Source organism: Hippoglossus stenolepis, chromosome 18 (genome assembly GCF_022539355.2).
Source record: "Hippoglossus stenolepis isolate QCI-W04-F060 chromosome 18, HSTE1.2, whole genome shotgun sequence".
Classification (NCBI taxonomy): Eukaryota; Metazoa; Chordata; class Actinopteri; order Pleuronectiformes; family Pleuronectidae; genus Hippoglossus; species Hippoglossus stenolepis.
The window spans coordinates 15,942,317-15,962,368 of NC_061500.1; the positions used below are offsets into that span (position 1 = coordinate 15,942,317).

General features: G+C 42.2%; 1 protein-coding gene across 13 annotated transcripts in view; it reads right to left on the reverse strand.

The window, feature by feature from the left end:
* Positions 1-7,808: 7,808 nt before the first annotated feature.
* Positions 7,809-20,052, reverse strand: part of mast4 (microtubule associated serine/threonine kinase family member 4) — a 91,179-nt gene continuing 78,935 nt past the window's right edge. For 12 of the 13 annotated variants that reach the window (XM_035183873.2, XM_035183871.2, XM_035183870.2 and 9 more), the window contains 9 exons: positions 19,916-20,025; positions 19,122-19,243; positions 18,289-18,503; positions 17,176-17,376; positions 16,516-16,742; positions 16,018-16,140; positions 14,865-15,001; positions 14,054-14,238; positions 7,809-13,951 (listed from right to left, as the gene is read on the reverse strand). In XM_035183873.2, coding sequence (XP_035039764.1) covers positions 10,218-13,951; positions 14,054-14,238; positions 14,865-15,001; positions 16,018-16,140; positions 16,516-16,742; positions 17,176-17,376; positions 18,289-18,503; positions 19,122-19,243; positions 19,916-20,025 — 5,054 coding nt within the window. In that variant the 3' untranslated portion in view covers positions 7,809-10,217. The remainder of the gene's footprint in view (positions 13,952-14,053; positions 14,239-14,864; positions 15,002-16,017; positions 16,141-16,515; positions 16,743-17,175; positions 17,377-18,288; positions 18,504-19,121; positions 19,244-19,915; positions 20,026-20,052) is intronic. The other variant, XM_035183872.2, reaches the window with a different exon arrangement.

Sequence of the window (20,052 nt, forward strand, 5' to 3'; positions counted from 1 at the left end):
TCATTAATGCGCTCGGTGTGTGGAACCACACTGAGGTCGTTGCATTCTTCACTCTCCTAAGCCCATACCCCTGTCTTCTGTCTGACAGGGGGATCTTCCCCATCCCCCGGTCCTCCCCCTCTTTTTTCATCCTCTTTCGTTTCCTCTTTAACCGCTGTCTTCAGTTTGACTATCTTAGCCACAGTTTCAGAACGGGTTACAGGTTTAAAGCAAAATTTGTGGCAAGAAGATACGTGTTATGTTACGTTAACAACAGATCCCATGTCTGTGCTTTGATTCCCATGTAAACAGAGACAAAGAGGACTCTGAAGACTCACAGTGGAGGTGGTTTAAAGTTTAGTCAGGCCCATGGTTTCCTGACTCAAACCAAAAGAAAGCAAAAAGAGTTCTGTGGTCAGCTGAGCTGCGAGTGTGACTGGGCAGCAGAATGTTAACAGATATTTCTGTTTGCAGTTTTGGTTCATTTCAACAGTGATAAAACTACACATAGGAACCAACATGTTTAAAATAATTACCTTGTGTGCCATTTCAAACAATGACATTCTGACACTGTGCTCAACGGGAGGCAAAGTTCAGCTCTTTGGAGGAAGGATACATCCTCAGAGAACTGCTGATCATATGAGAGCCATATGTTGACCATGTGTGTGAAATCCCCTTTTGGTAAATGGAGATATGATATGTCTTTAAGTAAAAGCCAACTTGGTCAGGAGAGGTTTTCTTCTCTTCTTTTTAACTTCAGGGCCTGAACTTTGTTTGTACCCACGGTCATTTGGCAAAAATAATAAGCACTAATCAATATTCTAATAAAAGCATGATGCTGATCATCCGGATAAACCTACAGATAATTACTTCCAGACTCAGCTCTACAGAGCATTTTAACATCTTTCAGATCATTATCATCAATATTTATGATTCACAAAATGAACAGTTTTGGTTCACTCTTACTCTTCATGTCATTGTCTTTGTTTCCAGATGCATTTTTTTTATCTTTGGCAAAAAAACTAAGCATACACAAAAAAAGTCACAGAAAGATATTTCCCTCAGGTTGGTGGAGACCAAAACTGAGGTAAAAGAAGGTTGGAGATTGGACTAACATTCATTAAAAAACTAATCAACTCCAACTAATGTTCATCTGTGTCCATTTCTGTAAACAGCCAATACGTAACAAAGTTCTGTTTACATTCAGAGTTACTCACCAAAATGCTCTGTGCGCATCCTTGAGGCCTGATGAAGATTGAATACATTTCATTTTGCTTAAAACATTTGCAAAGCCAGTTTTTGTTTAACCTACATTTTACATTGTTTACATCCATGTTGGCTCACTGCACTTTTCTTCTTCCTTTTGTTTGTAAAATTATTTTGACGCTCCCATGCAGATTGCTGCCACCAACTGTTGGTTACTGGAACAGCGTGAAACCAGTGTCAGAACCGTTCATCACATCCATTGAGTTTACAAAGCTTTGTCTAAAGCTCCACTTTCATGCAACAGACTTAAATCCATTTCCTATTGTTTACATCAGCAGATAGACATGGGCTAAAGCTTGTGGGGGGTTAAGTGAAATCCAAGTGAGCGCACTTCAATTCCCCAATGAAGACCAGCAAGTTGAAACCTGTTAAACTCCTGATCTTATCTCTCAGACTCAGAGAAGTTTCTGTTTCTATTAGAAATCATGTCTCGTCCTCGGCTCCACTGATGTGAGGGGTGCCACAAGGTTCTATTCTTGGTTTTATTCTTCATTTTATTTCCCCTGTACATGCTGACATGAGAAAACGTCATCAGCACAGGGCCAGCCAATCTACCTGTCTTTTAAGCCAGACAATGTCAGCCGCTTGACTGTCTTAACAGAGTGCCGAACTGCCATAAGGAATGGATAACATTTAACTTCCTTCAGCCAAATTCAAACAAAACAGAAATAATAATCTTCCGTCCCGATCAGCTAGCAGGCAAATTACAAGAATTTCTCGGCCCCCTGGCAACCAATATAAGAACAGCAAAAAATATAGGCATCACATTTGATTCTCAACTGAATTTTGAAGATGTGTGATCCACTGAGCAGGCATTCCCTCAGGTTCGTCTTTTAACGTTATTGTGATAAAAAGGCCCAAACACCTGATGACGCCAAGGTACAATTTAAGATTGAATTTACATTACACTCACCAGTCTGACAGAGCTTAAATATGGTTATCAACAATTCCTGGTCTCCCAACCCCCTCTCTTCTCTTCCCCATTTTCTATGCTCACTCCAAAGTTATTATTATATTATTTAAAAAGCCAGTAAGAGGACCTTGAGGTAAAGGGGAACTATGCCGATTTTACACATAAAAAATGAAATGAATCACGATCACCAGACCTCTGTAGCCTTCCCCTAGTGACATGAAGCTACACAACCCGATCTCCAACCAAACTGCAAAGCACCAGCTTCTGATCAAAACATAAAAAAACAGCTACTCTGGATTTATGCTTCCTGTTTCCTACAGAACATTGTAAAATGAAGTCAAGATATAATGATGCAACTAAATATAACATACTGTAATGACACAAGCAGATGAAACAGCATAAACTCACTATCACAGACACTGTGCATCCCACATGCAAGTTTAAAAGAAAGTATTTGATGACCCAGATTCTCATTCAGTGATGTACACACATAGTTTGTAAATACACCCAACATTTAGCAGCCGTACACAGAAACCACTGTATCATCCCGTCATACATCATCCTCTCCTCTCACTGCAGGTTTTAATCTGCATGCTCTCTCTCTATTTTGAGCTTTTCACGTCCCACACGTCTATTTCAAACTGAGCATTACTTCATCGCAGCTGCAGGAATCTCACTTATAACTTGAAAACTGTTTGTTTATTTTATTGTTGCAACACAGGCCTTTTTCTATGAGTTCTGAAAATAATAATCCGCTGCTGCTATTCAAGACCCTTCACAGCCTCCATATTGTGTACTTTAACATTCACCTCGCCCACATTCAACCAGCTGCCGTCCGCCCCCACACACAAACACACACTTCTCCTCGTGTCTACATTGCATCACTCCTGTTACTTTGCAGCGAGGAGAGAAAGACTGTGCGTTACAGACGTACGTTTGTGGGAACTGTTGCTGAATATCGGCATGTATCACAGGATCGACGTCCACGCTATGGGGAACTCATGACGGTTTGAACTGCGTAATCGTGGATGTTGTCACCACTGATTCATTTGTTCTACTTAGTGACCAAGAGGAACTAAATTAGCTGCGCAGGCTTTAAGGAGCACAGTCAGGGTGGTGTTGTCTTGAAGAAACTAACAACAAAGAAAGTGGAAAAACACAGAAACCAGATATAAAGTTGTGTTCCCTCACAGCAGCACTAGTTTTTAATCATTCTAGTGTGAGAGCGAAGCCTGTCCCACATAATAAGCCCGCCCCTCCCTGTGTGCGTGATGGTCCGAAGCTCAACTAGAAGCCATTAGTTGCAACATGAGATATGAGAGCTGGCCTGGAGTTCTGGCTTCCCCCCAAATCACAGAATGTACTTGAACGAATTCCAGCAGCAAAAGTTAATATGGGCCAGAGTGGATTAGTGTATCTGTGTCTCAGATTGCATGTGTCTACAGAAACAAGTAATCTTCCCAACACTGTTTTCAATGTGTTCTATTTTAGTATCACTCACTTTTCTCTGTTGTTTTAAAGACATTTTTAAGAGGTAAAGTCAGGTTTCAAGTGAAAACACCAGAGCTACAATACATTACTGTTTACATGCTGCATGAGGCGTTTGAGAATGTTTGAGGCCCGAGGCATTTGCTGGCTTTGCCAATTTTCTTGCGACACCCCCGATTGCCTGATTAGTTGACATTCATGGTTCCAGTGGTTGAATTTTAATGAGTTTTTTTATCCACTGACCTTATATTGTGCCACATTTTGAATTTATTTGTTGAAATCTCACACATCTACTGGACAGACTGGCACAACATTTGGCAGAAACATTTATGGTTCTCTGAGGATGTCTCCTAATTACTTTGATGATAAACTTGTCTTTTATTTTGAAGGAGTCGAGTCTCTTGAGGTGGCAATACCAGTTGGTTTGGTTCAGACTCAAATATAACAACAACTTTTCAATGGATTGCCATTAGATTTGTTTCAAGGGACTTTGGCACTCCCCAGGCAAAAAGGACCTGGGGGGCCCTACAGATTTGTCCTTGCTGTAGACTAATGTAATCAGCCATTCTCGGGGGGCCCTCTCAGTTTGGGGCCCCAGGCAAATTGCCTGCTTTGCCAACCTTGTTGCAACACCCCTGATGCAATGTAGAGTTTTTTGACATTCAAGCTCCCAGAGGTTAAATCTTAAAAAGTTTTGTGATTCACTGACTTCATATAGTGCCACATTTTGAACATATTTGAGGATGTATCTTACCGACTTTGGTGATCCTCTGACTTTTCTGCTAGCTCCATCTAGAGGTTGCCTTTTTTAGTTTTAGGTTAAATGTCTCAACAATTATGACAAGAATTGCCAAGAGAATTTGTTTACATTACCGTCGCCCTACAGGTGATTGGTGACGTGCTAGACTTTTCATCTAATGCCAGGGGCAGATCCAGAGGCGGGGTCAAGAGGCCATTTGCACCAGCTGAAATCTCATTGGCCTCTGAAGCGCCCCTGTCCTGTCAGTAGTCTTTAAAGAACTAGGCTCTTACTAATAGCCTACTAACAATGAATATGAAATAAGTTGTTGTTCACAAGAATTTTTTTAAAGGTTCTTTTAAGTTCACCATGTGTAGAAGAAGAAACAATTAAAAAAAAATATTCACATATGTGTGGCTTTGCTCAAAGTTATAGAGTTAACAATAAACAGTGTATGACTTAAATGTGCACCTCACTGAATCAGGAACTGTGTCATGGAGGTTGGACATACGATTGGCCCCTCTGTGTAAAGTGTGTCCCCTTTATGGCCCCTGATATAGAACAATCCTGTCACTGTCTAACCAGAAATTATAATACTTTACGTCTAAATACTTGCAAAACTAAACCCATTCTCATCGCCCTCAGCTCTAGCCTGCGTTTTATTTATAGTGCTAGTTAGCAAAATGTTAACATGCTAGACCAAGGTGTTGAACGTGGTAAAAATACAGCATGTAATATTAGCATTTAGCTGAAACCACGGCCGCGCCTGATTACAGCCTCACAGCTGCTAAAGTGGCTGTAGACTCCCACTCATTCATGGTTTCTAACTCGTGTGTCTGTTTGCACACGTATGCACTTCCCCGCTTTCAGCCCCACGCCGTGTTGATAACGATGCACATGGTTGGTCACATCATTAGTATTGATCTGTCTCTCTAAAATGGATAGAAAAATAGAAAAAAACAGCCAGCCTCCGCTCTGCGTGGCAGTCGGACCGACAGCGGAGATACATTTTATTTTCCTCACAATCTATTGCTTAAAAAACAATTTGTTGTGTTTTCAAGTAGAATTAAGGGGGGGGGGGGGTTGTAGGAAACACAGAGACAAAACTTAAGGGAAGAAGATTCAAAGCTATTTATTCATACTAATGAAGGAATAGGGATGGGGGGATATATGATAGACTTTAAAGATGGATGACATGCTAGCTCCCTAAAAAAAAAAGCCTAAGCATCTTGATTGCCCCCTTGTGGCGGCCTGCAGCATGGTCCATAAATCCCTTCTCCATGCTAACAGGACATGGGCCAAACTAAAAAGTCAAAGTGTACCGCAAATACATTTTTCTTAAAGATGCTTTCTGTCCTTTTAAGGTCGTTCTTATCACACTGAAGTTTGTTGAAGTGTTCAAGTTGGGTTGTAAAAATGCCATTATGATTGACAGCTGAGACTGATTTGTGATTCGTTGAGCTCCATCCCTCAATTGCTTCTGAGCAGACTCTGGCTCCAACTGCACATGATGGCAGTGATATTTTGGATGGTGGGGAGAAGTGGAGATGCGTCGTCCATCTTTAAACAGTCTACGGTTTGTAGGAGATGGTTTTGTTTTCCCTGTAACACAACACAAAAACAAATTGACACGCTTTAAAAATATATGTTGATAAATGTGAGAGAATGACATCATCGAGATGTTGTTTATCATGCCGTGTTTTACATAAATCAGCGAAGAGAGCGTGTCAAAGAAAGTGAGATATTAAGAATGTTGCAGCTAATGGTATTCTGATATCCACAGATTAGAGGACGGGGGGTTAACACTGTGTGGATTGCAGCCATGATGATATATAGGCCTACAGCTGCAGTGAAACATCAGAATGGGGAAATTGCTCCCTGCTGAGAAACAAGTCAAAGATGCAGCACATGGTAAATTAATGATAATAAATGAGGTACCACTGCACCCTCCTCTCCCAGGGGCCCACCCCATTCCCAAGCTCTAAGAGGATTTCTCCCTATTCATTCCTCCGTTTAATATTTTTTGCTTAGTAATCAGTCTGTGGGGAGACGGCTCCATCTGCACCATCAACACTCTAATCGTGTATAAAGACAGTCGCTGAGGATCAACAGGGACTTAAAGGGCCAGATATGTCAAATAATGCAGGAAATATTAATTGTTTTCAGCAGAAAGCACCTGTGATTTATAGATGCAGGAAACAAATGATAGATTATAATTTAGTTTAAAATACAAGCGGAACAAAGATTAATGTTCTTTATTTTACTGTTTGGACTTAGTAACTAGTAATCTGTATGAAAGAGGCAGTTTAAATATGCAGCTTTATCAGATTCGCCTTAATCTCCAGAGGATTTCCGTTCACTATGTTGCACCACATCAGACCTCTGTATCTGTGCTGCCTACATGTTGCATAACACAGGGCCTATCTAAGCAGTGATGTTTGCACACAAGTGGAAACATACTGCCCCCTGTTGGTAATACACTCTACACCATATACATATATAGTATACATCTTTTTGCATCATTCCATAAAAACTGAATAATAAAAGAAAAATTAAGTAATTGCTTTCTTAGCATCTGATATCTTTTTTACTAAAAGCTCATTTTAAAATGTATATCTGGATTTGCCTGTTCAGATGACACATGTTAGAACATGTGACAGTAACACACTGACAGTAAATGGAATTTATTACATTTGGGTGTCCAATTTGAACAATGGTTTGTTTTGTGTCCAATTCCAACAGATATACATTTCTTTTTTTTTAATTTGAAAACAATTTATGTTTTTGCTAAATTATTTGGAAATCAAGGACACATAATATAAACAGACACAGCTTTTTCAATGGTTGTAGAGATGTTTGTGATCGTATTAGGATTAGAGGCAATTGAGTCCAATAATTTGACCCTAACCCACAGGTAAGTTGATTAAGCTATCAAAACCTAGTTAGTTTTTTTTTTCAGTTACAGTAAATGGAATTACACTGAAGGGCACCATTTGAACACTGCTTGTTATTCAATATATTCATACAAAATAACATTTAAATTTTTTTTCTAATTTAAAACCTTTTTATGAACATCATATTTAGGTTATTTTGTCAAGTACAACTCACTTATCCAACTTTAATAGCATGCATTTCAATGGTTTTGGATTACTCGTAGCAGGCCTTGCAGGCATTAAGTCCAGTATTCTGATACAGGCGATCTTTAACTATCAATACTTAGTCATTACAAGCAGTGTGCATCACCTTTCTGTCACAGTTTGCCAACTGACACCAAGGTACCCTGTTTTATTTTTTTTAACTCAATTGTAAAATGTACACTACATTGTCTGCTGTCATACTTGTAAATATTAAGCAGTACATTGTTCTTTCCAGAAAAGTTTTTTTTTTTACATGCAAGGATAAACAAATTAAAATTTGAGAGAATAATTTATAATTCCATTTTATTTTCAGTATTACGCAACATTAGAAGTATAAATATCTGTTTTAATATACAACATCTATGACATCCATAGAGCTTTCCTTGAGCAAAATACAAAACTCAAAACACTTTTATTGCACATGTTCTAAAAGACAAACCAATGTAAGCGAGTTCATCTAATACTAGTTTTGCACAGAGGAGGAAAAAAACGAAAGACAACCGAGGAGACGAGCAGACAAAGAAGAACCTGACGTAAGAAAAAGACATTGATTACGGCACAAACAAATGTTCTCATTACACATGGTGGTGGTGGCAGGGGAGCAAAGTCTCACACTACTATAAACAACATCATCTGTGACACAGAACAGAGATTTGGCAAATCAACAATATACAAAATATACATCCATGATGCTTTGTAAACAAACATTGAATGTGCTTCGAGGATTTTAAATATCAGTCATCACAGAAAATGAAGAAAACCTGCATGTTTAACTGGTCAAATAAAAGTCAGTGATTCGTTTCAGTGGGGAATCCATAAACCAGTTTTCAGTTCCAATTTTCCTCTTTTCTCACCTTCTGAACTGACGCCTGGCAAAAAATTAAGGTGCATTTATTCTTTATTCACAAAACATTAGCAATACATTTCTAAGATCTAATGCAGGTACACATCAGATTCTTTCAACATTAAAATCTCTGCCGCCTCACGTGTCATTCTCGGACGCAGATAAACTATTTTCTGTGTCCTGTTAAATGAAGTATTTTCTCTTTGACTTGTCAACATTGAGTATATGTAGTAGACAAGGTTATTGTTATTATATAGCCAGCACAACAGAGCAAATACTGCATTACATACTTAGTGTCCTAGACTACTTTCTGGCTGTCATTTTAGGGTTTGTGATGTAAAAGGCATCTACAGAAACGTGTGTAAATTGCAGAAAGTGAATGCTGATATATGACGGCCTATATGTATAGTACCAAGTATTTGCACATTAACATCAAATGTATGTCATGGATATGAACTATGCAAATAATCAGGATTCCTTATAGAAAATCTTCTGCTCATTACGAAGAGTCTGAAACACAAACACGACATTTTTAACAACACTGACTGAAGCCTGACATCAAAGCTCTTTGAAACACCGACAGTGAAGCACTCTGGGAACTCGCTCTTACTCGCGATTGAGCCGATATCACTCTACACGGATGGAACCACGGATGATGCCCAGAGACTTTAGAAAAACAAAACACTAGACTGCAGTTTTGGCCGTTGGCGAACGTGTGCGGAGCTGCGGGTTCGTCTCATTTATCAGACACAATATTTCATATTTTACACAGTCGTCATTCTACAAGCTGCTGTCAGCCGGCGACCACGCCATCAGCGGGAAAGACATTCCTGGGAAACGCAGACAGCCCTCACAGTTTTCTTATAACAATGCTACATTTTCTTTTAGAAATAGCCCAGTGACCCCCTCGTGCCTTTTCTTATCTCTCTTCAAGTGGATTTTGGAACATGTCAAGAGGAGGGTGCCTCTGATGAGATACATCACGTTAGCTTAGTTATCAAGCGGATACTCTAAATACAAACATGACACTGCAAAAATCTATACATATGATACAAACAACAATCATGAAAGCCCATGTATCCCAGTTTTACAGTGTTATCATATATTTTCACCATATTGCATAAAAATCAAAACTATATGTACAGATGTCAGAGGAATGTGAATAAACACCACATCTTGCTAAGAACAGCACGTTTGATTTCCCATAATTCTAAGGCCCCCACACTAATTCATGATTTCAGAGATAATTCTGTGTTTTAAATTTTTTTAAGTTTTAGGTGAAAAGCACAGGCGTTCCCTCCGAGTACCACGGCTCAAAACCCAACTTTAAAAGTGTCTGGTTTGACCAAACATACACGTGATACATTTATTTAACTGCTGAGCAAAATCGCGTGGTCTACTGCATTAAAACGACTTCAACATCAGGTCCTTCAGGTCTCGAAGTAAGAGTGCAATTCAAAATCATTCATGGCACTGACTACAGTACGTCATAACCTCCAAGGCTCCTCTCTATTGCCTCTGACAGACTGATTGCACGAAGCATTCTGCGACGAACACCGACTTCCAAACATTCGCTTAAAAGTTACTCACTTCAGAAAACACCAGAAATGATCGGTGACATTCAGACCTAAACATTTACATATGTTGTCATATCTCATAAGATGCACACAGGTGCACGCACAGACGCATCTACCTCTTTATCAGCGTGTAACAGCTTGCCCGGTCCTCAAAAATATACAAAAAAAACAAAAACAAAAGGCATGATGATGTTTGTATGAACCGTTTCTAACATTTTATTACATCTGGATTCTGTGAGCTGATAACGTCAGCTGCTGTTTTTCTCCTTGCTCTTTACTTTTTGTTGCCGGAGCTACGTGGTGACTCCTTCTGCTGCTTGCACCTGCCGCCATCTTTGTCTGAACTGTCTTTCTGTGCGGCAGGAGCGGCTCTGGATGTGTCTCGTTTTGTGTTTTTCTGCACGGACGCCACATCTTGAACCGTTTCTTTTTTCTTCCTGTCAGCCTGCTCCTTGCGGCCGGAGGATGCCAGTTTGTCAGGGGCGGCGGTTCTGGTATCCAGGCCCTTGTGACTGTCTGGTTTGAGCACGTCAGCTTTGGATATCTTGGCTACCGTGTCCTGGGCTGAACAGGTGGAGAGCCTGGATGAGGCGGCTCCACTGCTTGGCGAAGGCGTTTCTTTCTTCACAGCAGGTTTTGGCAGCACAGGAGGTGGATGAGGCTGAGAGGAAACATCCCACAGCGCCCTGAGCTGCTGCTGCTGATGTGGAGGACCAGCATGAGGGGAGTGAACGTCTTTTGGTTTTGAGTCGTGATGGTCTTTAACCACTGGGGCTTGCTTTTTGGGTGAGGGGTCTTTATGTTTGAAATCAAGACTTTGTTTAACAAACTGTGCTGGAGCTGGAGAAGTCTTAAGAGTCGATGATGAAGGGACAGTTTTCTGAGGGAGAGATTTTGGCTTCAAGTCAGTGTTTTCTTTTCCTATAACAGCTGTGGTTGCTACAGAGCTTTTGGGCTGGGTCTCTCTTTGCTTCACGTCGGCGACAGTGGAAGAATGCGTCAGCTGCACCGATTCCTCCCGCTTCACGTCAGCTCCGGCGGACGGCAGCGAGGCTTCTTTCCGTTTGGCGTCATGGGTTATTTGAACGTTTGCAGTCGACAGCGCAGACTCTTTAGACAGATGTCTCTGTTTTGAATTTGGACTGACCTTTACGAGTGAGAGAGGAGCAGCTACACTGTGAGGTTTCACTTCAAGTGGTTTTGACTCCCTCTCTGTCTTCACAGCGCCGTGTGGAGCAGGCTGTGGCCCAGTTGCAGTTGCTGAAGCGGAACTTTTCAGTTTGGTTGAAAGAAACACATTGTTTTCTTTCACACTGATAACAGTGTTCTCTCTCTTAAAGGTGCCGAGTTCTGAATCAGATGATTTGTGTAGTGTTTTTACAGCTGGACAGTTTTTAGAACTCTGCTCTGAATCTGTCACATTCTTTATCTTTGCTGGTACAGGATCGTCTTTCTTCTGCAGTGACGTGCTGTTGCTCTCTCTTTGACCAACGAACACAGTGTTATCCTTTTTATTCAGGCTCAGTGGGACTTCTGCAACATTTTGTGATGAGGCGTTTACTGCAGCAACGTCTCTCTTAAGCAACACTTTTGAAACCGTGGCACATCTGTTGATTTCATTCTTCGAGCCTGAGCTTCCTGTATTAGCGACCACTTTGACAGACTGCACAGTGTCCTTACTAACGGGTCTCTCACAGCTGTCCTGGGCTTCTGGTTTCAAACCGCAGGATTTCTTGTCGTGTACAGAGCCTGAAGTGAATGCAGATGTTGTGATAGAAACCTGAGGTTCGGGATTTGATGAGCAGATGTTCGGCTGTTGCAGTTTTGAAAGCAAATTCTCAGGAACGTGTGCAGATGCTGGTTTGTTCTGTACATTAACCATTGAAGCAGAGGTCATGTGCTGTGTAGTTGTATCTGGTTGTTTCGCGCAGCCTTGACGCTGAACTGTGTCCACACCGGAGTTAATAGTCTGTTGCAGTGAGACTGGTGATGCATCATTGGCAGCTGCAGCTGGAGTCTCCACTTGTGCGGGTGCTGGGGAAGTTTTTACCTCTGGCTTTGGTGAAGTGAAAGAGACGACTGTCTTGGAGCTGGCACTACTTTGTGACGCTGTGTGTGCTGTGACCTCCTGCTGCTCCACTTCATCCTCCTGATCTTCATTGCTGACTTCCCGTATGGACGGTGTTTTTCCACAGGAGGAGAAGTGGGAGCTGTGCCGAGGGCCTCTGTGTTCGTGAGCCAGCGATGAAGTGGCCTTCATACCAGCCCTGCTCTCTTGTTTAATAGTAAAAGTTGAGGCCTCCACTTTGCTGGTTGGAGCCTTTAATGAGTCACTGTGTCTGTCATGTGTTTTCTCATCACTTCTGCTTGTTTTAACCTCTGAGGGTGAATTATTTGATTGCTCTTTGGAGACAACTATGCTATTTAGAGAAGAAACAGCTTCAGGGCTGGGGGAACATGTCAGGGGGCTCTTCAGCTTGTCTGCAGTTTTCAACTGGGGGATGGTTAACTGTCTCTCAGTGGGGCTCTGGAGCCAAATTGGAGGACTTGCACAAACAGAGTCGCTTGTGTTCTCCGTCATCTTGGATAAACAAGTTTCTGTTTTGGAGACTCTGGGCCCAGAGAGCAGGCCGATATCCAGGGTGCCCTCTAGAGGTTTGAGAGAGGAGACATGGCGCCCTTCAAGTTTATATTCAGACGATGTCTTTCGGAGGGGAGACTCTGCCGAGGAGATGAGCTGTAGTTTTTCCACAGCGCTCTCTCCTCTACCGGAAAACAGCTTTGGGGTGAGGCCTTCAGGGCTGGAGTGAACACTGCCCAGTGCTGCCTTCATGTGCTCGTGAGACATGGCTGTGTCCAGCTGGAGGCTCTTTGACCTGGTGGAGCCAAAGTGGAGGTTCTCATGGATGCCGGCAGAGAGTCGACAGATGCAATCTTCTCGATCTTCGAATGACAATCTCTTCCTGGTGAACTCGATATTGGGAGCTTTGAAGTCCAGTCTGTCTGGCTTCATATTGTCTTTACCCTGCCTGCAGTGCTGCCACTCTGGGTGAATAGAGCAGAGAGTTGTTCGGAGTCCTCCTTCGTTTTCACTGCAGCCACCAGATGGTTCAGCGAGGCCCTCGGAGACTCGTGTGTTGAGTTTCTTATACAGAACGTCTTTAAGGGCGGTGCTGGCACCTTTGGCTTCCAGAGGGCCACACTCTGGGCTGCTTTGAGATTTGTTTTGAACTCTGACCAAAAAACTTTCATCCCTGTCATCACCACACAAGGGGGATGAGTCAGATTCTCGCAGGGCGTCTTGCTTCTGTAGCGACTCCCTCCTCTCCGACCACTCCTGTCTCTTCACAACTATCTTGGACTTCAGTTTGTCCTTGTCGAGCTCCTCTACTGACTCCTGCCAGCCCATCTTGCGGCAGGTTGGCCTCTTTAAGCAGCCCTGCTCAACAGGCCGTACACGGCTGATTGCTTGTGGCTCGCAGGCAGTTTCTTCCACACTCTGCAGGATGGTGTAATCCCGCTCCCCAGGCCTCAGCTCCTCATCCTGCACCTCTTCTTGGGTCACTTCCAGGCTGTGTTTTCTGGGACACAGGTGCTTCTTGTCTCCTGTGTAAGAGGGGGACAGCTTCTCCTCAGACTGGACTCGTTTTAGCAGGGGTGACCGAGGAGGCTCAGCACTTTTGGGGCGTACAATGTGGCGCACAATCGTTGGTGGGGAATGTATTTTGGCGGGGAAGGCTTGATTCGTCTTGGAAATGGCAACAGAATGTCCACTGAGAAGGGGAGAGGGTGAGCGCTGAGGTGATGTCGGCTGGGGGGTGGGTGAAGGTGTGCGAGCCAAAGGAGAAAGAGGAATGCTACCAGCAGACTTGCGGCGCCCCTGACGGAGCCGCTGACCCGGCAGTTTGGGGCCAAGGCCGTGGAGCGTGCTGGGACGAATGTGGCCAGAGCCTGCAGGGGAGTTTGGAGCGCTGGAGCTGGGAGAGCTGCTCTGGGAGGAGTTGCCACCTGGAGGGTTAAAAGGATAAAAACAGAGGACAGCAGTAATTAAGTATAGTATATGGAAAAATAACAATATTCATGCTCATCACAATAAGCTAAGATCTCCACCTGACTGGGTGAAATCTGGTGTGGGGCGGAGGGCAGCGGTAGGGGAGCGAGGGGAGATACTGTGGGTGGGGGAGCCGGGGAGACTCTCACCAGATGACAGAGAGTGGTTGAGAGAAGAGAAACTGCGGCTTGTGTGCAGGAGAGGAGAGGGCTGCATGGCAAAACGCCTGAACAGGGAGCGACGCCTGGAACAAAAAGAAAAAAGAAATTAGTTCACTTTGAAAAACTGAAAATTCCCTTTTTTATAACACCTTCATCAAAGAATAAACCCACAACTTATAACAGTTACTAAAAAGGACTTTAGGTAGAGCTAATAAGTAGTATAATGTGTACTTTTATTATTCAATACTGAAAATCGATAAAGTTGTGCTTATATATATTATTATAATTATTATATATTATGTATTTTCTAATTTTGTAGAGCATGGACTTTGCATTTCCAGGTTCTTTTAAGTTCTTTTTTAGAAGTAAAACAACCTGTTAGGGTCCTACAGGCTAATCACACACACCAAGATTCCTTCAGTGTTGTCCATCTGCCCCCTAGAGGCCAACAGGAAAGAAATATCTAGACACTGAGATCACATAATTTGCTCACCTCTTTAAAACAATTAGTTTTTCTACAATGTACCAGTGCTTACAGAAGTCTGAGCACGGCAACATTTTCCTCATGAATTTGAGATATGAGTTAATTTAGCCAAGCTTCAGACTATCATGTTCAGGACATTTACACATCAACACTGTGTGTATATATTTTGAAACCACACATCTATTGTACAGAGAATCAGAATCTGTGAGTTCATGATTTCTGTACCTTTCTGGTGTTTTCTCCTTCTTGGGTTTCTTGGCACATCTGACCATCTTGCTTCTGTAGCTGTTCCTCCGGGCTGGACCCGTTTTTATTGACGTGTTCTCGAAGGGGGTTGTGGAGATGGCCACTTTACTACCACTCTGAAAAGGAAGGGCACAGCCGTGAATCAACAGGACCCTTCATATCCAAAGTAATGAAACCACATTACTGTGCTTTATATGCGTTGTTAAAAGATCAAAATTGAGATCAAACTACTCAACTGTTAATTTGTGATATCAGTCAGAATAGGCATTACATTGTGTATAGTAAATATGCAATCCCAAATGTCAATCTATTAATATTAAGTATTGTATCGCCTGAAGTTCAAAGATGGTTTTTGAGACTAACAACTCCAGTTAATTCTGGACTTTGTTACTGACCTTGTTCCCTTTCTAAAGAGCTACTGATCACTTGGTTGTAACATTTTAAATGAAAATCTACACTCAGTAATTTTACCACATAAACTTCAGCATCTATTATTCTCATCAAACTCAGCCAGTATTGTGACAGTGTATGAGCAACTGGTCCTTACATTAATAGGTTGGATAATTCAACTGTTCCCTAATGTAATTCTGAATTACATTATCAATTTCATCATCCACGCACCATGAAGAATATCATTATTACCTGAGGTGTAATGTATTAGTTGAAATTCATGGCCTTAGGCAGAAGGAGATGAGTTACACAGCTCTAGGTTCATGCACGTGCAGTTCAACACTTTTATGTCATTATTCAGAAAGTTTTACAGTTAATAACTTTTTCTGGTATTTGTGTTTCAAGGAATTGAAAACTGCAAGTCAGCACTGTCTGAGAAAATTAACAAAATCAGTCTTTGTGCAGTCATCGTCTCCGTCTGTCTCAAGAGCTTAACAACGAGGACATGGTGGTAACACTGGAAGAAGGTTCATCTTCTTCCAGGATGGTGAGGAGGAAGGCTGCTGAATTCAAATGTGGCAGAGAGAACCTGGAAGATGGTCCCTATCCTGGAGAGTTGGTCACATCACTGCTCCATTAACGCTGGACTAAAATTCACTCCTTCTATCTCAGGCCATGAACTTATTGTATTATTTATAATAGACTAACTGCAGGTTAAAGATAAAGACATGTTCTCATTTACCTTGAGCAGGAGCTCCACCACTTCAGTGTGGACCAGACCGTGGACTGGTTCTCCGTTGACATGAGTAATGAGGTCTCCAGCTTTAAGTCCTGCTTTATGTGCAGGTCCAGCGTCCTCGACATTCTGATCGACAGAGACAAGAGACATTTATTATGATCGGTGTGTCCCTGTAGTTCTGTTTAGAACATGGAAAACAAGTTATAAATGTAACTTTCGGCTCTGATCTGGTTCATATTCCCGCTGACTTATTCCAAACAAATCAAGATAAGGAAACATCAAACCATATAGACTTACAAGTGATTCACAGAGTTCTGTTGACTGACAAATATAAATTTGGTGTCTCACAGCCTTTTATTGAATGTAATGTGTTTCTTAATCCTCTCTGGTGGTAAAAGGATTATTAATTGAGACTGAAACTGGACATCATATATCATACACTGTGACCTGGTACTTACAGTTTACTAGACTATTAACGGTACAGGTTAAAGTGGGCCTTACCCAGACCATGTGATAGACAGTGTAGATGTCACTGTCACAGGCATACACCCGGATTGCCCTCAGCGTGAAGCCAAACTTCTTCCCAGAGCTGTGGATGATGATGGGCTGCCGTGGGTTTGTGGTACAGAGGGAGGAGTCTCGGCTGGGAGAGGAGTCTCGTGAGGACAGGTCTGATGAGAGGGAGTAAGGGGACAGGGGGCTGGCCAGCGGAGACACCCCGAAGATATCTGGAAGAATAAGAGATGATCAGCGCCTGAGCAGGTTCTTTTATTTAATCAATGCCCTCGAGTCAGCAGTGAGGTGTTGCTATAAAGCTCATGAGCCGGGTTCATTCTACTCCTGCTGTGGGTGACACTAATGGGATTTTCTCTCTCCCAGCGAGGCCTCTTGCTCCTACCCTGCCTGTTTACTCCCCTTGTCAGCAGCTTGCACTCTGCAAATAGCTCACAGCCACTCTGTAAAATGGAACTCACAGCAGGATTCATGTTGGGCCAATTTCACACAGATCTGTGGTCTGCCTTCATCTCTTTCATCCTGTTGCTCTTATTGTAATTCTCTAATCTTTATTACTTTGACAGTTTAGCTTCAATAAATGGGAGAACATTTTTCAGTCAACGTATGCGTATCTGTCTGTATGTCCACGCACGCTCTTCCACTTACCTCCAGGGATCATCAGAGAGAGGGTCCCAGTTGACACAGACTTCGGGACTTTAGCCACAGCTCTGGCCTTTTCTGCAGCACTCTCAGGCCGCAGGGAGCTGCTCTGAGCACCCTGGTCTGCGGCGGTATGACTGGAACAGTCAGGGCTCATCATCTCTTCACCTCTGGGTGTCAGCTGGTCCAGATGTTCTGAGAAGCTACCTAATTATTACAGACAAACAAAACTATACTCAACTTTTTTTTTCTTTGTCTATCATTAATCAGTGATCAATTATAGCACCAGGGAGGTTTTGTTTACATCTCTGCTTTGTTTGTTGTTGGTTTGTTTGTTTGTTTGAAGATTAAACAAGAAGTACTGGACGGATTACCATGACACTTGGTGGAAGGATGCAGATTGGGTCACAGAAGATTAAATAAAAGTTCGGATGCAGATTAGGGGAATTTGAAAAAAAAAAACTTTCTTTAACGATTTTTCAAGAATTAATGGATCCTGATGAAACAAAAATAATCAGACAGGAAACTGATATTTAGGTGTGTGGATTTTTGTCAGCTTGGTTGGATTTGAGACGACTGTTGGGCCTTGGCGGAGGTACGTGCTGTGCTGAGTGACATGCTAGTTCTTAAAGCAATATTTTGAGATTTTGGTAATACACTGCTCTCTTGCGATTGATTAGAAGACCACTTTCATATCTGACTGATATATATAAAGCTACAGTTGTTTCAGCTTAGCACAAGACTGGAGATAGCCTGGATCTGGAGGTAAACTAAGCTAATCAGCTATTGGCCCTAGCTTCAATTTGACCCTGCAAACAAGGACCTCTTCTTCCAAGTGTCAGAGAGAAAGCAAGAAAAGCATATTTAAAAAAATCTAATATATCAATACTAGTCCGCAGTTGTAACAGAATAAGCCCATTCAGTCATCCTCAACAAATAATTATCATCATAATCAGTTTGTTGTTGCCAAGCCGACTCTACAGTACAATAGAAAACAGATACCTAGTGCTTTGTTTTCCCAGGCACCTTACAACTTATTGATTTTTCATATGAAACTATGCACATGTACAAATTCCCAGAGAAATATATTGCGGATTTCCAAACATTGTCATTTCGTACCAGAGAGCGTGGCTCCACTGTGGGTGCTGCCTGGGGTTGTAACATCAGGCTCATCTTGTGGCAGCTCTCCGATGGAGAAGGAGGTCTTGCTGGGGTCACCAATGCCTGAGGTCTCATCTCCTTCGCTCTCAGCGGAGATGGCAAACTTTGGCAGCAAGGTGGAGCGGGGGCCCTGATTCATATTGTCTGTGTCTGTCGAGTGGGACAACGAGGGCCTGAACAAAAGAGAGACAGGATTCTCATGAGATGAAAATATCCTCATACTTTGTAAGAATGAAAATTTGTTAACTTAAACAATCTCTTAACTGTTTAATAACTTTACATAATTCCTGCTTGATTGAAGGTAGTTATACTTTTTGATATTAGTGGACCTCTAAGCATTTTAATGTGGTTTAGGGAAGAAAAGGTTATTTGTTAATATTTAATGATCTCTGCTGCAGAAAGATTGTGTTGTTTGACGATACTTTCCAGCTGTGAACCGTCAACAACAAGGCCCTGTACGCACCTGGTATTAACATGTGGTTTTTGTGATCTGATCACAAGTGGAGAGATCTAAGTACAGGTGTGAACGCACTCAGATCGGATAGCGATCCAATCACACCAGACCACATTCTCTCCACATTATTCATGACAACAGAACTCAGATGTATCTGCTGGGGCTTGGCCACTTCACAGAACTACCTACCTGTATATAACCTAATTAAAATTTGCTCCACCTTCCCTGCTTACAACAGTAAAATTGTACTCCTGCAGTGATGCATTGTTATGACCTCAACTGCACACTGTATGTTGTTTATGGATTCTAACATGAATCTTGATGGAGGTGAACATACATTTCAGCAAAGTCTGGCGTCCAGCTGGGAGAGTCCACAGTCAGTGGGCTCTCACTCTTCTTCTCCTCCGTCTCTCCTTTTTCCTCCAGGTGCCCACGAGACAAATCCAGGCTGCTGTAAACCTGACAACCGCACAGAAATAATGACTCAAGTTAGTACATGTAAGTGATAAATGCAGCACATACACATACACCTATAAGCAGATGGTTGGAAACATACTGTCCGGTTTAGAATAAGTTACGAATATGACTGGTAAATGTAGTTATCCTGTATGCATAATGAAATAGTAATCATGACCGGGGCTGTTAACATTTGCATTTGAGGGGTGACCAGAAACACTGCACTGTCTGTGTAAATGGAGACTTTATCATGTCCTACAGACATGAAGTTCAGGTGCAGCTGAGGAGAAGGTTCACTTCCTCTGAGATGCTGCTTTTTGAGACACGCTCTAATGCTTTGTTTTGATGTGAGAGGGGAGCATACTGCAATGCAGCACAAAGACTCCAGGCTTGTATGACTGTATTGTGCATTGTGTTCCACATCAGAGAGGGGGAAAGAAAAAAAAAAATCTGATTTGCGAGTGGAAAATATATGCAAAGCCGAAATCTACGCTTAATACTGTAGGGGTAAAGGGGAAGCTGGGAGACATGAATTTGCATACGAAATACCAATTGCTCATGTTTTCTCACCCACGAGAAAAGGGTCAAGGCAGATGAGGGCAATGACTCATTTACATCACTAACGTCTTTGGCAGTAATGATGATGCAAACGTGTTAATGTCAGACTAGACACACCTTCGAGAATCTGTGAGAGCAGGAGGAGAACTGTCGCAGCTCCACATTGAAGTCTTCATCGTTTGTATCCTCTTCCTCTGTCTCCAGATGATGGTATCTCTCAGAGCGAGCTGGGAATGATGGGAAGTTTAGATTTC